Source organism: Falco punctatus (genome assembly GCF_963210335.1).
Source record: "Falco punctatus genome assembly, chromosome: 6".
Taxonomy (NCBI): Eukaryota; Metazoa; Chordata; class Aves; order Falconiformes; family Falconidae; genus Falco; species Falco punctatus.
The window spans coordinates 75,327,276-75,347,392 of NC_137585.1; the positions used below are offsets into that span (position 1 = coordinate 75,327,276).

A 20,117-nucleotide genomic window follows, 5' to 3' on the forward strand; every position below is an offset into this window, starting at 1 on the left:
AAAAAAAAAACTCATCTGCCACAAGACGGGGTGAAAGATTGAGTAATACTGAAAGTATCACCTTGAAAAATACAAAGCCTGATAAAACATAATACTTTCTATTTCAGGGTTAGCTCATCTATCCTTTTTATTTTTTAATACTTTTTAAATGCTTATGTTTGTCAGACATGACATGTGCTACAATCAGTTCTCAAAAACAACCAAAGAACATCATGTACTGAAGGGAGCCTCATTTCAGTGTTTTAGTTAAAATTAGCGAAGCAATATCCAGGTTTCTTAAGGCTAAAGAAGGTTGAGATAGATACTCAAAGCAGACTCGATAAAACTGAGCTCCTATTTAGACATTAGAAAATTACTCACATCTCAACTGAGACTATATAACAACTGCTAGACATTGCTCAGGCAGCTCGAGACAACACTGAGCACAGCAGCACAGCTTTTGCCATGTACGAACAGAAAACTACATTTAAAATGTCACTGAAACGCACTGCAACAGCGCATTAGAATCCCTTTTAAAAGGTTCACAAAGAACCTCACAGAGACAGAATACTGTCCATCTGCACAAAATGTAACAGTTATGCAATCATTTAGTACCTTTCATAACAGAAGGTAGAGGCAGAAAACAGAGGTAACTCATACTACTGACACAAATTTACACACACAGCAAAAAATACAGCTGAAAAGTTAAAACCACAAAATTCCCAACTCCGATTCGAAATGGTCCTGTCATATCCCTGGAGGATGTGCATTCTGACACAGCATCAGTATGACTATTAGACTCCCATACTCCTTCCTAGACATCTTTGATACTGTCTCCATTCTGACTGGAGACTACTAAGCTAACAAAGCCTTTCAACTGTAGCAGATCACCTAAACCAAAAACATAATGAAATAAGGAAAAACAGAATTAACAGCTAGGCAACCAAGATACTGACTTAAATATTTCAGGCAACGGTGATGCTGCACAGATCTTACGCCAGAGTAAGTCTGGCGTACATCTGCATACATTATTTATACACATTACACTTTACGTTAGCAAAAGTACAAGCAGCCAAGCATTTTCTGTCAAGCAACCAAACTGACAAGTGATAAAATGCTATGAAAACTAACTGGAAAACTGAAAGAAAACAAAGGAAAAGAAGATACAAGAACTAAGCATCCAGCCAAGTAAAACACAGGTTGTAAAACAGACTATGAAGGTGACCAGCTGAATGCCGTAACACTACAGTTTGGCTCTTTATCTACTACATTCTCCCACCATTCCTCCATCACTTACAGAAAAATGGGAAATTATGATCTCAACCCAAATGACCACAGGACTGATTTAACTACCGATAATAGCAATCCCATTGCAATACCAAGTTAATCCATCCTTTCTGTAAAATAATTCCACCATAATCGACAAAAATAAAATTGGGGGTTTCTAAACTGTTCTTTTAGGGCAGATACTAGCACACAGCTATACTTGCATTAATATTGCCCAAGACAACAGATTGGACAACATACAAGAACAGATACAGCTGTTTATATATAAATTACCTAAGACAGGGTGGCTCTGGGTACCTGCCCATAATAAGTTCTGTGGTATTTAATATTAATGTAATGACTCATACTGAAAAAAATAAGAAAAAAGTGAGTATGTTTCACAGAATATTCATATTCCATGGCAATGGATGGATTTTTAACCACCACTGCAGATGCTCTCTTGCAGCAACATTTCAGTTCTGCATATCCTTGCGGATAGCACACACTTCAAAATTGTCAATAATGCAATAGCGTTCCATTCAAATGTTTACATAGCTGAAGGAAAAGAAACACGTTTTTCATTAAAAAGATGACAACTTACACTTGAACTCTTCATAATCACCTTAAAAGACTAGAAGTTTAAAGGTGCTTCATACAACCTCTAAATTTACAACTAGGGAGTTACAGAGACAATTGTGAGAAAAGTTGATATAATAAAAAAAAAAACCAAAACAGGATTGAGTTCCTTCGTAAATGGTTTCAGAATATCTGTATGGGCTTTACACAACAACCTCGTCGCCAATGTGGCAATCTACTTTTTTTGCCCCTGAATTTAAAAGGCTTGAAATAGAACTAATTTATATGAAATAGTAATGTTATCTTCCACAGCAAGTTAATAAATAGCAGAAATTATGTTTAATTAGCAGCTGTTGTTAAAAGAGTATACAGTCATTTCTCCAGTAAATAGAAAATAAACCCAATAAAAATAATAAAAAGATTCAAAAGCTGCCTGCCATTTTGCCACATAACAGCTGTCAGGAGAATACAACTAACTGGGGGAAATGCGGAGGGGTAAGGATCAAATTAGGAGCTACATTAAAGGAGAACTTAATGGTGGTCAAGGATGAATTTAGAACCCTCAAGGTACAAATACAACTCATTAACTGCGCCCCACAGAGATTTTATGGATAACATAGTTCTAATGTATTAAGACATTTCAGTTTTCTGAAGAAGTTGATACAGATAAACTAGAGTTCAAACACCCAGATAGCCATAGCTAAATCATTTTAACCATCCAAAACTCAGTTAAGCTTCAGCTGCAAGAAACAAATGCAGCGAAACCTACACACACACGCATGCAGACACTTCCCCTCCCCCATAAAACGCAGTTTTTTTATCTCAGTTAATAGGGTCCCTATCTTTTTATATTACAGAACTTATTACTTCAAGAATTTCCTTGTTTCTAGTGTTCTGCAACATCCATACAGCACAGCTAATAGTAACCGTATTCTGAAAAAAACCCACAGTTGTTTGAAAGTAAAATGTATAACCTCTTACCTGAGCATGAAAATTTGACATAGTCGTTGTCTCTATATCTTTCTTTCCCAAAATCTCCATTTTCACTGGTGAATTGGGAAAATTAAATGAAAAGTAGTCTAAAAAGTCAGGTAAATAAGTAGCTGCCCCATGAACAATACCCATTACATAGTAAGCTGCACAGTTTTCATTTTCACTAAAAACCAGACCCACAAACTCTTCTGCAAATCTCTCCATCTCCACAGGAGACAAGTGGGAGAGTTCATTACTGTAGGCATGGATAACTGATGCACCTCCATTAGGCTGGTGCTCAATATGAATCAGCTGTTTGAACTCCAATGTGTCCAACCTTTTGAGTTTATTTTGAACCCGTGGCTCCTTTAACGAGACAAATGGAAACTCACTGTTCTCTGGTATCTTGGACTCACAGTCCTTCTTGGGATCCATATTTTTCCCACTGAAATCCTTAAGATGATCATCTATGATGCCTTTGGTTTCCTGATCCTCAATATCGGAAACCAATCCTGAGCAGATAGTCTGAATGGATTTGCTGTACATTTTTGGACGCTTCCTCTTCTCATTCTCTTTATGTTTCTTTTTCTTTTTCTTCTTAACTTTTTTAATCTGTAGCTCTTCTGCACTGGTTTTTGGTTTCTCCTTCCCACCTGTTGAGAGGAAAAAAAAAAAGATCTAACTATCTTTATATACAAACTACATACTTAAATTTAGATCAGGATTCAAAGTTACCAATACCCTCACTGTGGCACACAGACCAGAGACCAGTATCAAGGGTCACAATATTCATCTTACTGAAAATGAGTAGTAAGAGACACCTGCCACGTTCACATTATGCCAGAGAAATAAGCTGGGGGGGGGTAAAAAAAAGTTTCCCAAGGCTGCTTTCATGATGAGTCACAATCCTTAATCACACCCTTTAACTGATTATCAGCAATCACTGTGCCAGAAAGTTGAGACACATTATGTGACAGCTGTCAAACGTGGCCAAACAAGGGGTTTACAGTCAACAAATACCAGCCATCATCAGCAAGCTGTTCACAAGATGCCACTGCCAAAACTGACCTTGTCAGATGGCTTTACATGGTCATTCTCCCAGAACTAAATAAACTTTAAGATGTATGTGGAAACATCTGAAAACTGACCCCATACTACTTAAAAAACACCACAAAAACCAAACAACTTAAACAAAACAAAGCCACACAAAAAACAACCCATCACCAAAAACCAAAACCTCACAAAAGAGAAATCAGCTTCAAGTTTACATAATACACAAGCTGAACAGAAAACAAACTGTAATAGCCTAAAGGCAAAAAGTACTCATTTGGGGGTAACATGTTCAAGCAATTCCCAAGGCAAACATTCTCCCTTGGTTTTGGGGTTTTGTTTTGTTTTGCAAGTAATAAATGCAGTAGCCAGAAAAACTGCTGTCACTACGCTGCCCTGAAGTCTAGCAGTTGAGATAATTTCACAATTTGATAAATCAAATTACTGGTCACGTTACAGCGCAAAATTATATTCACAACAAGGAATTCAAGATCAGCAAGTTCAGATGCTGTTTAGAATTTAAGTTTTGCAATGAAACACAATTACAAATTCACAAAAGTTAGCCAGTCTCTACTACTATGCTGTAGTAGACCAATTTCAGGTTGCAATCTTCAGCCCAAGTAATTCACAAGAGTCCTAAAAAAATACCAACAAACAAACCACTCACAACTGTTGGTGCATAGAATCACATATTCTTACTGATAATTAAGAGGTTCACATATGGAAGGTGCAGATACTAGAAAGGAGAGCAAGCAACGAAGACATTTGTGTCTGAGCCTCTTGAGGTTCACGACAGCAACTACATACCTCTGGGATTTCTAAAGTTGAGGCAGGCGAGCTAGTTATCTCTCTAGCTTCTACCTTCCCATCTTGCAGGGGGAAGAGGTGGTTTGTGTGCCCTGGGGTCACTCAATTCTTATTTAGCCCAAACAAGGAAGTGGGCTCCAAGATTTCTTAACCTTATCCACACAGTTAAGAGCTACAAAGACTCCCTTCACTTTAAAGTAGATGTGTCTTGGCATACTCTATGAGCACAACTTCACTTTTAGCTGACCAAGTTCAACTGCCAAAAGGCAGAGTATCCTCATGAGAATCCATCCTTTCATTAGGCTCAATTTAACGTAAAACCAGCATGGACCTCTGCAATTGGACTGCTTCATCTGGTATATGCAATATTCACTACTTGGTTAACCTCTTCCTTCTGCCCCAAGAGTCTCTAAATCTAGTGGGCACGGGCAGGCCAGAAAAAGCAGCAACACGTGCTAAACCAGCCACCTCAACCTTAGAGAAGTCCTGAAAACAGTTCATTGCACTCAAGTGCCCTGGCACCCTCAATGTCGTCACCTGATAAAAAACAAAGAAAATCACCTACTGCTTACTTTCTGGGGTATTCTAACGATGTCATTATGGCACCAGTTCCAAAAACAAAGAAATGGTTTACAATGGTAGGGAGTTCAGCATTACAGGCTTATAAATCCCAACCCAAACATCAAAATACAGAGACATTTCTTTCCACCTCTTGACTGCAGAAACATACAACTAGAGAGCATCCAAGAGTCTAAAGGCATTTCAAACTCCTAAAAATGCTTTACCTTTAAAAATTGTTTCACTCTACACATGAAAATTTGTTGCTACATTGATAGATACCATAAAGAAGTCAAATATCTCAAATATTCTATCAGTGTGAATATAGAAAATACAGAATTATAGCACTGAATGCTGCAGCAGGGTGAGGCAGAGGGAAGCAGAGGGGCTAACTGTCAGCCCATTGGACTTGTTCTCAAATGGAGTTCAGATTTTTGTAGGGACTGGTCACTCAGATCTGGGACTTCTTGCATGGCTGGGAAAGGCTGCAGATTTATGTTCACTGGAGTACAATTAGCAGTAATGTAACTGGCAATAAATACAACAGCTTCTAAGCAAGAAGCTATTTGCTATGGCAAGAGCCAAATTGTTCTCTCATAGTTTACCACGTCTATAATCACTGAAGAAAACCTTAAGGAGACTGAAGATGAGCATCTATATGCCCTTGCTGAACATCCAGCTATTAAATTACATTCCATTATTACCAGTTGAAAAGTACTTAAATACAATATGGGTATGAATCTGTATCTGTGCAAAACTACCTCAAAAACTGCAACTTTGTTTCCACATTACAAGAAGGAAGAGTATCTGATTTCCCCTTTCAATCTGTCCCATTCCCTGCCTTTGATTGTATCTTCCAAGAAGTTTTACTAACATTCAATTTCATTCAACAACTCCAGTAATATGTGGTGGCTGATTTTTTTAATCCATCATTTAATGTATTTCACAGATGCAGCTACGCCAATAAAAAAAAAGCAAAACAAAACCACCCACAAACAACAAAAAAACCACAACAAAACCCTTTTAAGGTTACAAAACTACTAAACTACAAAACAGGCTTCCTAGAGAGGTGGTCGATACCCCAAACCTGTGATTTAAGAGCCATTTCAACAATGCCCTTAACATGCTTTAACTTTTGGTCAGCCTTGAAGTGATCAAGCAGTTGGACTAGATGTGGTAGGTACTTTTCAGCTGAAAGTTATTTATTCTAATTAGCAATAAGCAGCACTCAAAAGAGCAAAGCCAAGGTCTCAAAAGCAGCAGCACTTCTATGACAGAAACAACACCACAACCCACCCAACATCAAATTAAAATCAGACAGATTTTAAATCTGTGTCTAACTATGTGAAGTTCACATAAAACATATGATTACAACTGGTTTTGAGTACAAACCTTTTATAAATGTTTATTATATATTTTAGGAGGAATTACACTAAGACATTTTTGAAGTGAAAAACATTTATAATTTTGTGTTTGTTTTCATATCACCTCCATGAAATCTCCAAAAGGGAAAAAAGCTCTTAACCACAAGATAAAAAAATTATTTTTCCAGTGTCCACCCCAGTCCTCCTTCAAGCTTGAGAAGAAATTTTCTTTTTCAGCTTTAAGTAAAAACATTTTAATACTATAGACTCTTCTTACTTTTGACCACAGAATACAAGGGTTATGCTATTTACACATATATCAAGTATTGAAGTTGATCAGTACACACTTTCCCAAATCCTAAGAACTTGCAAAAACAGTGCAACAATTTGGAACCAAATAAATATCTGCTAGCAGCCTCTCATCTCTTAGCACAGTTCTGTTCTTTTCCACAGAAGTTTTGGATCTCTGCATGTCAACAAGGATAGAACCGAGGCCATTTTTAATCTGAAGCACCTGGAAACCAGAGAGCAATCACTGAAAACAAAAGGCTGTGTAACAAAAAAAAAAAAAAAAAAACACACACAACCCAAAACCTACACCACACACCAGAAGATCTAAGATGGGAAGTAGCAGAAACCCCCGAACTACTACTTGCAACTGGGAAGAGAGAAAAATCAGTGGGGACTGTATATCCTTAGGAGACAAAGTAATCTCTTCTTCCAAGGGTCTGAGTTACTGATGCCGCTGGAGAGAAAAAAAGCCTTAAACCATGGAAGTCAGGAAAAAAGGTATTTCAAATGGGATTCTTTTAAAAAATTACTAGAATTAAAGACTTAAATATATATATATACACCAACAAGAGTCAGACAGTTCCCTAAAAGCACTTGAAGCAAAAATTGAAAAATGACTTCAAAAACCAATTAGTAGTTTTGAGACTTTTTCACATTTACACAAGCTTACACTACTGCCTACACAGGACAAGTTCTGTCAAGAACTCCATTTTACACTGGCAGTAAATGATGTACATAGGAAAAATTATTTTTTAGATACTGCAGGCACTGTACATTGCAGAGGAAATTAGATTGCAATATTAAATTGAATACTGGAAGACTGGAAAAATGTTAAAACTCATAATTATTTCTTCAGCCTTCAAACATGGCTATATGATACAGCTGAGCAATCTAAGAGCTCAGTGCCACAGATGGGAAAAGTCCAACTTCCCACTCTGCCAGTGCTCCTGGCACACAGTCCTGTACCATTCCTGGTACTGACTGATGCTCATCTGATTGCATAGTAAACTGACTTAATGGCTCAGCAGACAACTATTCACCGTGCTGCTAGATTAGTGACCCGAATTGGTTCCCTGTATTGTCAGACAGGAACTAGAGAATGGAGAGCACCGACAGCAGGCAATGAGGAACAGCAGAACCCACCCCCCATCAGTGGCAGCAAACCGTTATCTACTTAGCAGCATTCCCCACTACACCTTCATCTGCCCACCCCAAGCATTGAAGGCTGAATTTTTTATGGGTAAAATAAAAATACACACACCCCCCACACTAACTTAGCATGTATATGAGGTAGGACCAAGTTCCTATCAAACCTTAACAGAAACCTTCCTAACCCAAAAGTTTGAACTTTCACATTTAAGGTTAAAGTTACACAATTTACCTTTTTAAAGATAGCATTCCAGTACATTTAACTGTAATACGGATCAGACTGCAATTTCTTCCCTCTTTCCTTATTACAGTGAGCATGTGGGTGGTGCTGTACAGTGCTTGTTCCCAATACTGCTTTGATATCAACATATGCCCAAACATAGAATATTTGTGTTCAATTATTTTTGCATACAGCAAAGTTTTCCTGAGAAATACAAACACAAAATGGAAAACTGATTTCCAGTAGTATTTACCAGCAAAGCTTTAATAGAATTTCACAGAATGCCTGCACATCTCTACCTAAGGGTTCTGCTCTGCTGAATTTCAAAGATCCACTCTTAAGTAGGTGTTTCAAGCTGCTCAGAAATTGTAAAGACTTCAATAGCAAAAGGAATTAATTTGCGGAAATACTGGGATTGCTATCAGCAATGCCCAATAAAGTACTTTCATCTTATTCCTCCTTTTGCATTAGCTGTAGAGAGGAGCAGAAATACACTCATTCAGTCACCACTCTGCTGCATATATCAAAATACTTTAAAGCAAAATATGCTGCTTCTTCAGAAACCAATAAAGCTGCTTTGACACTTGGCTGACAGACACCAAAAAAAAAAAAACAGCTGCCTTCAATGTCACCTTCAATGTCTCCCTAGGACAGTAATCAAGTTACCTCCCAGCAGACATACAGAATTTGTTGAGAACGTAAGCAAGCGATCCAGAAGGCTAAATAAAAATCCAAACACTGTAAAGACTGATATACTCGAATTAGCTTTGTTTTAAGCAAGGTTTGGCAGCAGAGCGCAGCACTTCATGCAAGATAACTTGCTCCACCTCTTACGTTGTTACTATTCAGGCACACACACACAACCCAAAACTTTCAAAACAGGTGTTTCAGAGTCATCACCAGCAATCATAAAGGTGCACACATACACACACATAGAACTGCTAGAATCTAAACTTCAGCCAAGACAGTAGCCATATTGCAATGCACGACATCCTGTGTCTCAAATGCATTTAGACAAGCACAGCTACTGGAAACACCTATAAACAAGACGAAAACCTTATTTCGCTGCATGATTCAGAAACACAGAACAGCAGTAAGAATTTTCACTTGTATTAGAAAAGTCTTTTATTTAGGGTGAGTGAGAGAACTGCTTTGGGACTCCAAGAATGAGGAGTAACAGGGGTGGGTAGAAAAACTCTCAGCACCCATAGACATCTACAGGAACTTTCCCCTTGATCCAATGTTAAAAAGCAGACTGAGCTAACACTTCACTGAGTGTAAAAGCCCAAAGAACAGCAAAATAAAATTTTGCTTATTCTTTTATTTGGCTAGCAATATCTGCACAAAGATGAAGTTAAAAATACAGTGCAAGATTTATAAGTAAAATGTAAGAATAGAAACCTGTGTTCATTCTGTTCGTGCATGCACACACTCAGCAATAACAGAACTACCTCAAAACAATTTTTAACCACCTTTTAGGCAAGTCAGGCCTTACATACCACAAACAGTTCTGCTGCTGCACACATCTACATGATAGGTAGATGTTTCAAGGTTGACACAGTAAATTTATTTCTTGTGGTGCCACAATATCCCTGTCACTCACAGGGCAAGACTCATTGTTAAGGACTGAGACTCAGAACTGTTCTAATTTTACGCAAATAAGCCAATGTTCCATTGTTACTAGATAGTATGTACTTGTAATTTAAATTGGTGCTAGACAGCCCAAACCCTGGAAAGATTCCTTCCAAGTGTGCGTTTTTATAAGAAGAAAACTCAGAAATTACCTGAAGTTGATTTTATGTTGTGTTTTGTCCATGAGATCATTTGATCTGAACTTTTACTTAAGCAGGGGCCACAAAGCTTTTACTTCAGTTGTTTCAACTACAGCAGTGTTTCTCAACTTCAAGGTCACAGTCCCAAAATGGTTAGGAACTTTAGAAGTTTAAAAAAAATACTAAAACACAAACCACCACACCCCAACATTAGCAACAACACTAAATTGTTCTGTTCCCACAGTTTTCTAGCTAACAGCTAGTAGCAGGAAGGGAGAAGGGATATACATTTTTTTTTTTTTTTAAACACAGCCAGTAACCAGTCAGTTTTTACTTCCTCACTTTAGGAGGGCTCTGTCACCCAAGTTTAACAGAGCTGGGCAGCAGCTGGGGGGGGGGGGGGGGGGCGGTGTGTAGGAGCACAAAGGAAAGAACACCAATGCAGAGGAGCCCTAAGCAGGACCGCATTTCCTACATTTTTCAACTGAGCACAGCATCTTACTCATTCTATGGCACACAAAAAGTCACAGAAGTATCAACTAACTGCAGCTACACTACTTGTGCTGCAGTGAGAGATCAGCCTGGCTATTCTTGTCACCAGCTACAAGACATTATTTAAATCTTTAGCTTGGTCCTGTACCAACTATCTCCTACTGTAGTACTACAAGAAGTTCTACCTAGTATTCTCCAGTAAGGGGATAGGTAAAAAGTAACTTCCAACTAATGATCTTCACCTTCCTCCCATAGGCTCACAAGGTGAGACACGCGACTCAAGCATTTTCTAGTGTTCTCACTGCAATTCAGACTAAAGCTACTGACATATTAGAAATTTATGACAACCCAGCTTTGCTACAGCTCTCCAGGCTAAGTCTTTAAATAGCCAACACAGAAATCCCAGTTCAAACCGCAAGTGTCCCCCCGGATCTTCCAATGAGTTTAAAGTTCATAACCACAAACAACTACAAAATAGCTTAGAATACGAGCAGTCAAGACACCATCCACCAACCAGTAAATAAAATATGCATAGACAGCGCAAGTGTTCTTGGAGGCACTGCCACTTACAGTAGCAAAAAAGAAAAAAACACCAAAAAAAAAGCCACCCAGCACAAGAAAAACCACAAGAAGCCCTTTAGATCCTAAAAAGCCCTCAAGCTGGTAGCAGCCAGATAGTTAACGGACAGAATTTTCCATTTTGATTTTAACATATCATCATGTATTATGAAATTTTTTCAGTGATTTTCAAAAGGGTTAGAACAACCTTTAACAATAGAGTTAAAACATGCACATAGAATTCTGCAGTCACTCTGCAAATAAGGAGAATGAGCAAGATCAACTGCTGACAGGTTGAAAAGATAAAATACCATGTACTGAAAACAAACATAACTTCAAGGTGTCTCACTACACAGCCCAGGAAACAAACCAAACAGCAGGAGTACCACTGAGAACTGACAGCTATCTTGTTCTATTTTATAGGCTTGAAAGCTTGACTATAAAACATCGAAGAGTCAAGCCTGAAATACATCAAACAATCCTATTTTATGTTGTCTCTGCCCTCCTGGAAGTTGAATAGTCACAATGACCTGGAGAATTCATGATTTTCAGAAAGTGGCACCTATAGACATACGAACACAGGATGTCCTAGAAGCTGCTACAAGGATACACATCGACTCCTACCATGTTTAGCTCATTAACGTAACTGCCTCTTACCCAGAGCCACACAGGAAAATCCTAATATGCTTTGCCCCATACTCTTTCCAACAACTGCACTTATGAAAGCTTCAATGGGATGTCGTAAGATAAGCAGAAATTTATAAAGTGATTAATTAAAAAATCTAAAGTTTAAAATATTTTCAGTTAATTCTATACTTTCATAGTGTTTGTTGTAAACTTTGCAGTCTCTAGAGTCCAGTCACCAGAGTTACCACATTAAATACATATACGTAAAATTACAGATTAACTCTTTAAAATACTTTTACAAAGTACACAAAAAAACAGCAACCTATTATTCCTTCCACACTGCTAAATCTCTACTCTCCAAATAAGTTAAGATTCAAATTAAAAACCGTAACAGAAATCCCACCCAGACTGAAAACAAGGATAGAAACTTGGTGGAGGGGGAAGGTGTAACAGCATATTTCTGTTCAAAATAAGTCTGCGTATAAGAATGAAAATCTATAAGGTGAATCACTCAGGGCAAAATTTTTTGTGCAATTCCACATATGTGGATCTTAAAATAGTCTATGGGGTGAAAAATGCTAACTTAATCATCTCAATTCAATGAAGCCTTCAACTTCAAGCAGCAAAGGCAGTAAACTCATTCCTTGACCAGCATTTTTCATCCTGCTATGGAAGAACTTTAAAGACGATTGAGTAACCCACATTAGAAGCAGATTTTTTTTTTAAATGACTGACAGTATTTTATCTGTGGCATCAAAGTTAGAACTGAAACCCACTTTACGTATACAACAAAGCACAGGACAAAAAAAAATATTTATTGTGTACCCAGCCTAGCTACCTATACTAAGCAAGAAGCTGGAGTTAGAAACACTGTTCTCAAACAAAGAGTTCCTAAAAATGTGACAGCACTGCAATTCTCTCTGGAGTCTTTAATTCTTTGTCTTTGACGTAAGGTAATTAAACTACAATTATTTCCACAGTCTTCACCATAAAGAGAAGTACCAAATAATACATGTGCATACGCTACACAGAGCCTATCATAATTCATACTCACAGCCTTCAGATCAGTATTACAGATTCTTAAAAAAAACCACACACAAAACAGTCACACATATGGAAACCTTTTAACCTGCATAGATTTTGTAGGCAGCGGTAGAAAAAGACTTGACTTTTGTTCTTCATTGCAGTACCAGAAGTCCTTGCTACAAGCTCCAGATCCCCACCTCCAGCAACGCACACTTCAAAGCTATTAGAGCACAGCTCTCCATCCAGCTACCACCTGCTCCATCCCAACACAGCTGGCACTGACAGTGTCTCACCCTGCCCAGACAACAGCAGAGGCTGCTCAAGTCCAACACTGCTGGTTCATTTTAGCTTTCAAAGATTTATGGAGCCAACTGAAAGGACTAGCTGAACTGAAGGAGTAATGGAGGCTGCAGTAGCTTCAGGGGTAGAAATGAATCAGTTGTGTAAAGGGATGGGAAGGAACCAAGAGCAAACAGCTCCAGAAAACGTGGAAAAGCGATCCACCAGCTACACAAAAGGTAAAGAAATTTAATACATTCTTTCTGAACAAATGTTGGAGGCCCACTGGAATTTAGAACAGCTCTGCTCTTAGTGATCTCATAGCACATATTCCGCCTGTGTTTTACTCATGTATTTTATTAGTAAAAATTGATAACTTGCTGCTGAAAGACTGTGAAGCAAAGTCAGTATTACAGGCAAATCAGTGTTGTGGGTTGTCCCCCCTGCACCCTTACACCAGTCTTTCCCATCCTATCAATGTCTCATCAACTAAAACACACTGCATACAAATCCCTCAGTGTTTTCTCTAAAGGCACACAAAGACAAAATAGAGCAGATAGAAAAAAGCATGCAGCATGACTCAGAGGTAGGTCTCGTCTTAAAATATGCCAGGTTTTATAGTTACTTCTGTGCAAAACACGCCTATAAAAAAATTTAAAAGGTTCCTAAGAATGTACAATTAAATGTAATTTCTCCCAGAAGGATAAAAAAATCTTTAGAAAACAATTCATACTTACAGACATTCATACCAGCACAATAAAGACGTTGGTTCTCCCTTCTTCCCTGCATTTTGGCATTCCATAAACCAAGGCATTCAATCTTGCAGAAACACACACTAGGCATTTCTCCTACTGCATTTTTAGAAATCACTGTGCTCTGATATAATAATGAGAAAAATACCATTTTTTCTTTTTAAAGGGGAAACCAAATGGGACTGTATACAGATAAGCCTATTAATCCTTTTTCTTTCTGCAGGACCTCTAGCAACCCTCAGCCATGTCCTGCTGTGAATTTTTGTAATGAAACTTTCAATTTTTTGAAGAGGTAATGTTTTCATTATGCAGATTTTGAAAAGTAAATTTACAAAATCAGGAACTAAGTGATTTAACAATAAGCACGTTCCAAGCAGCCTTTTTCCAAAAACTGAGCTCTTCCTTCCACATAAACTAAGAGAAAAAGGAGCAATTATGTAGCCTTATTCTACAGAGAACACAGCTCCAAGTAGAAAAGGACGACGAAAACTCTTTTTATTCTACATGTGTAAAAAAGCCATCAGAGCCAAATATTTCCTTTAACAGCCTCAGGAACAGCAAAAATACCCATTTTTTAGGGGTTGCCCTTCTCCAGCATGAGCAGGTTTTAGCACTGCTTTCAACAGAACCACAATTCAAGTTTGGGCTGATGAACAGCTTACATCCCTAGGCTTCCCAGTGCAAGTCAAATCTTCCACGCTCATTTCAAGGCACCAAAATCAGCTCTATCCACCAACTCTTCCTCAAAAAAGATCAGCCCCTCAGTACTGACCTAATCTTCTATAAACAGCCACCTTTTATCTTGGACAGCTAGTTTAACTGCCTGAAGTAGGCTATTACCTCCACCTCCTCAATGAAAGTCACTACCAGGAAAAAAAAAACCACCAAAAAAAAAAAAAAAGACAAAGCCCAAAACACTAACGATTTACAACATAGGAAGAAAAGCATTCAGCAGATGGTCAGAGTAACATTTCACAAGATACAGATCTAATGCCTACAAAGAAACAAGCTGTATATAGAGACCAGCAGTATAGTCTCTTAACGCGCACAAAAAAACAACCACAAAACCTAAAACCCAAAGAAGAGGAAAGTAGATTAGTTTGAAACCTTTGTTCCTAAGCCCACACAGGGAATTCTGAGCTCAGAATAAAAGGGCTTCGAGTTGAACTGTTATTCCCCAGGAAGAAGATAACATTAGATGAAGAAATAATAACGTTTGAGAAGGTCAGAGGCACTGACCACTAATACATGCAAGAAGTCTCATCTTAAAGCACTTTTGCCTTTGTTCCCTTGCCCTCAGCTTCCAGGATGTAAAACTAGATCAGCAGAAGGAATCAGGAAGTGTTACACAAACTTCACAGCACATACAAGCACATCAGTCAGATTTTGGAGGCCCACAGAAGACATCCAGAGCTGCTGTTCTGAATGGATACAAACCCAGTGGAGAGGATCCATCTGCTCTAAACAACTGCTCTCCTGACCACTCCCTTCTTTCCCTGAAATAGCAGTGAATTTTGCAGGATACAGGCAAATCAAATATAGCCTCTACAAAACACTTCCCACCAACACCATAAAGAACACCGAAAACATGATACTTGGCTGATAACATCACATCTATGAAATAAGGCACCTAAAGCTGTAACACTGTTATGTGAGAAGAACCTATTCTGCTACTCAACTAGCTCAGAACACCAGAAGAGCTCTAACAGAGCCCCTCTACATAGGCTTTTTTTATATTAATTGAAAATAAAGCACCATTTGAGGCCAAATATCCCCATTAGGTATCATATATTAGATCTGTGTAACAAGACTTGCTGTCTTTGCAGCTTCCACCTTATCAGCTGAATGACAATAGAAAGAGGACACAGTGTAAAAAACCCCAAAAGGCTGGCAGGCACAGGCAAACAAAACCTGAAGAGCTCACCGTTGAGGCAGTTGTGTGTTGCCCAGTATCACAACCACCAACTTCCTTTCATGCTCAGCAAAGAAAAGCCACATCTGTTCTTTTCACAGGAAGTCACCAGCTTACACATTCCTCATGGTCTAAGCCAATTGTTCACCACAGGTTTTAAGCTGTTGTAGTTGTTAATACAGTTACTCAGAGCTCTGCTTAAAGTATAATACATGACGCTGTAATTACAGGGTTCCATGCCTCTGACCTATAAGTATTTTGAATACAATGGTTTGTTTTGGGGGTTTCAGGTTTTTGTTTGTAAATTAAATCCTACAGCAGACAAGATAACAGAAAAACATATAAGGAATTTGTTCCTAACTTCAAAAGCATTGAGTCTGAAAATAACATTTAAAAAATAAATAGTTGGTCTACTTAAGTAAGTGACATCCTCACAGAAAAAGCCATGCAGCATGACCTGCTCAAGTGAAGAGTGAGGTGGTTCAAGACTTGGGTTAACTGCTCTGCTGAAACGGTTGTGATCAGCAGCACAAAGTCCAGCTGGAGGACAGATGCTACTGCAGTAACTCAGATATTGATACCTTGTGCCAATGCTGTTCATCATCTTCATTAACGACCAGCATCATGGGACAGAGCACACCCTCAGCAACTTTGCAGGTGTTACAAAACCAGAAGGAGCTGTTGATGCACCACAGGGTTGTGCTGCCAGCGAGAGTGACCTTGAGAGGCTGTAGGAATGGGTCAACTCTGTGGACGCATGAAGTCATCAAAGGGGTGCGCAAAGAGGAACAGCCCTGTGTGCCAGCACAGGCTGGGGCTCAGCTGGCTGGGCAGCAGCCTGACAGAGGTGGCCTTGGGGGGCCTGGTGGATGACAGGTTGACCGTAAGCCCACCAGCGTGCCTTCCTGGTAAAGCAGGCCAGCAGCCTCCTGGGCAGGATTAGGAAGAGCACTGCCAGCAGGTTGAGGGAGATGATTCTTCCCCCCCTGCTCACCGCTGCTGAGACATCCAGAATATCACATCAAGTTCTGGGCTTGCCAGTCAGGCTCCCTTCCAACCTAAACTACTGTGCAATTCCAAGATTCAGTGGATGTACAAGCAAGTGTGACAGCACAATCTTAATTACATCCCATTACAGCAAATGAAGTTGAAGAAGTCAGCCAGAATTAAGGCTGCCTGTTGCAGTTTTTCACTATTTGACAAAGTTCCTGAATTATTCTCCTTAGTTACTCAGTTTTGTGCATTTAATGTCAGATATAAGATGTGACATGGATTCATTTTTCTTCTTCACAATACATAAAGTTATAACCTTCTTCAGTAACTGCAGGGAAGATACAGGTATCACCAGTATTATTACTCAAAGTATTAGTCTTTACTACTACTGTATAAGCAACATTATGGTAACAGCTGTATTTTTTACCTCCACTACCAAACACAGTCGACAAAAATTAACATTTATAGCTAAATTTTAATTTACAACCCTCATACCAACTAACTGGGGGAAATGGCATTTAAATTAAAAACACAGTATTAAAACTCAGTATCCAAACTAACAACAAAAATTTTCAAACACAAAAATGAAATATTACTACACAGTTTGAACATACCTTTTTGCAATAATTTGACTTCTCCATTTTCTTTCTTGATTTCATTCATTATTTTGTGCTTCTTCTTCTCTTTTTGCTTCTTTTCCCTTTCTTTAATTTTATCTTTGATTTGAGCTGAAAAGCAAATATTTTACAATTAAGTAGGAACGGAAAACTAATTGTTGCATGCACATTTCATATTACTCTTATGTAAGCTCTATTAAGAGGATAAAAGGAGGAGTTACAAGGAAATCCCAGTACTTACAATATGAAAAGCTAATATTTACCTGTTGCATAATCCAACATAAGCTTATTTGACAGAGACAAGTTTTGTTTCTATTATGTTAGAACTGTATGCAACAACTCAACATGTTAACTGTATACACTTAATTTTTCCTTAATCCTACTACCGTCTGCTCTTATTTTGCATCTGCAGTCTGCTTTTATTTCTTGAAATTCAAGTTACATGTATTAGATAAGAAATGGGGGGGGGGGGGGGGGAGCACAGTTTGTATTCTCCTGGGTGCACAGATACACCAGAAACCTCATGTAACAACTGCCTTCACATAGGCTAAATTTAAAGGGTTTTGCAAGTAACTTGGAAGGATGACAATCTGTCAGCTGCAAAATCTTTTACATGAAGCTCACAGGCTACACTAACACATTAAAAGCAATTAATCGCGTACTTACTAGAAACACATGAAACGCTGTATTTGCACAGCGGATCTAATGCACTGGTGCTTCCCTTGCTTACCTACAATCAGCAACAGCTTACCTGAGCAGTCTCATTTTTCATTTACTTTCTTGTCAAGTCACTCCAGGTTTTTAGATCATTGTCATACAAAAGCAGCACCTTTAGGCATGCTTTCTACATGAAAAACACTAGACCCAAAGGAATTCATAATTTCATGGAGTAATCTTTTCATACCAAGTTTAGACTTACTTTTGAGACCAAGCATTTAGACAAGTCAGATTTTACTAGGCTTAGATGCACTGCAGCCACCACTTCATAGGACTAGTTTCTTGGTCTGAGGCCAAGTACCACCTGCCCCAAGAGTTTACTGGGCTTTTTAACCTCCACAAGGAAAGAGAAAATCTGATTTCAAGCTTCTACATAATGTTAAGCTTCAGAACGCTTTCTCAATAATACAGCTGAGAGACAATCCTGATGTTTTATTTATGGTACTTGCATTATAAACCTCCCATGGAAGCAAAGAGAAATCCAATTACTTTTCCTCAAGCATTCACATAAAATAGAAGCAGCGGGCACCTTCACTATTAACAAATCAGAAATATTCCTCAGAACCAAACCAAAGAAAGCCTTCAATTCTGGTTTGATTATGGGACGCTCTATACTGTCCTCTATTTATGAAGCATGCTAATAGACAAAAAAGTGAAAAGGGTTGACAGTAATCCACATAAATGAATTCTATAACAATGAGTCCACAGCATTCATATCTTTACTTTTAGGAGTCTTCCGGTAAGGCTACAGAACTTGAACCCTAGCAGTTGTCAGGATGAAGAAAGTATTTTGGGAAAAGTCTAAGAAAGAAAATAAAACCTAAAAAAAGATAGCAATTGAGGTATGTCTGTTGTCTATCTGCAGATCAAGATAAGCAGTGGGGAGAGGACAGAAACTATGCTGGCACAAAAAATTATAAGGAATCAGGTAGCTGTGCTTAAAATTGTCTGGATGTCTTAGTTCTAAGTGACTGAATCTCATCCAAGAACAGCTTTCTAACAGTTTAGTAAGAAGGTATGACAAAGCAGATTCATCTTTATAGCAGACCATGGAATCCAGACAAGTTTTCCCAAGCAACAGAAACCTGTACTTCTAAGAATAGGTTAAGCAGACATTTATCTTCTTCTCCGATTTCTCCCCCAAAAGAAACCCCCAAATTCTAAGTCCCCTGCAATTTAAGAGTATGAAGTAGGAAATAAATTATACAACAGGAGTTTAAGTAACAGACGCTCGGTAGGCAAGTAGGCAGTAACAACAGGCTTGATTTGTAACCTGCATTGAATGTTCAACTCAGCCAGGATTATAATTATCACGGGAAGACCTAGATTTCATCTCAACATTTGCATACTGTAAAGAGGCATACTTGACTTCTGCTATCACTTACAAATCAAAGAAAAACTAAAGAGCATATACAAATGCTAAGCCCTGTTGAAAGAGGATGAGAGAAAACACTGAAAGAATCCCTTATTGCAGGCTCATGAATAGCATCACAGGCCAATCAATCTCCCAGTTTTGTCAGAAGCAACACATAAGTAAGGACAGAGAACAAGCCGAAACCTTTTAAAGAGCCTCTAGCTTATTTTCACATCTAGAAAGCAATTAACAGAGTCAATGGTGTAACGTTCCAGACAAAAGTAACAATGGAAGTGTCCAGTGACCTCCTCCAGCAACAGCCACAAGCAAATCATATCCCCGAAGGGACTGCAAGTACAATGTAAGCGCAGTTGAGGAAGGTTTTAAATAAATTAAACTTAACTATCTTCCTTTTAGAAATCACAGTACTGTAACAAAACCAGCGTACTGCCTGAGGCAAGTAAAGAACAGTTGAGAATCACAGTTTAAATGCACAAATCCTCAGGCTTCCTCCCTCAAAGCCCACAGAATACATAAGGAGAACTCTTACCATCTATTACTTAACAAAAGCATAATTAAATATTGACATGAAGACAAGCATAATAAAAAATAAAATTAAGTTGAAATGAGAGTCATTCCACAGATTAACATCTGATCTTAATTCTCAGTTCAGATGTCTTCAGTTTGAGTGAAAATAAGTATCTTCTAGTCTGGATTGGCAGAACCCAAACAATTCTCAAACAACATTTGGGAAATTACTCTCCTCAGTGATAGATATTCCACAGC

The 20,117-nt window shown here is 38.4% G+C and overlaps 1 protein-coding gene across 2 annotated transcripts in view; it reads right to left on the reverse strand.

The window, feature by feature from the left end:
* Window positions 1-20,117, reverse strand: part of RSBN1L (round spermatid basic protein 1 like) — a 55,390-nt gene that overhangs the window by 23,264 nt on the left and 12,009 nt on the right. The window contains exons 2-4 of one of the 2 annotated variants that reach the window (XM_080391920.1): window positions 17,258-17,371; window positions 3,186-3,446; window positions 2,803-2,867 (exon numbers count right to left, since the gene is read on the reverse strand). In XM_080391920.1, the coding sequence (XP_080248046.1) occupies window positions 2,803-2,867; window positions 3,186-3,446; window positions 17,258-17,371 (440 nt within the window). Of the gene's footprint in view, window positions 1-2,802; window positions 3,447-17,257; window positions 17,372-20,117 lie in introns of both variants that reach the window. The other variant, XM_080391919.1, reaches the window with a different exon arrangement.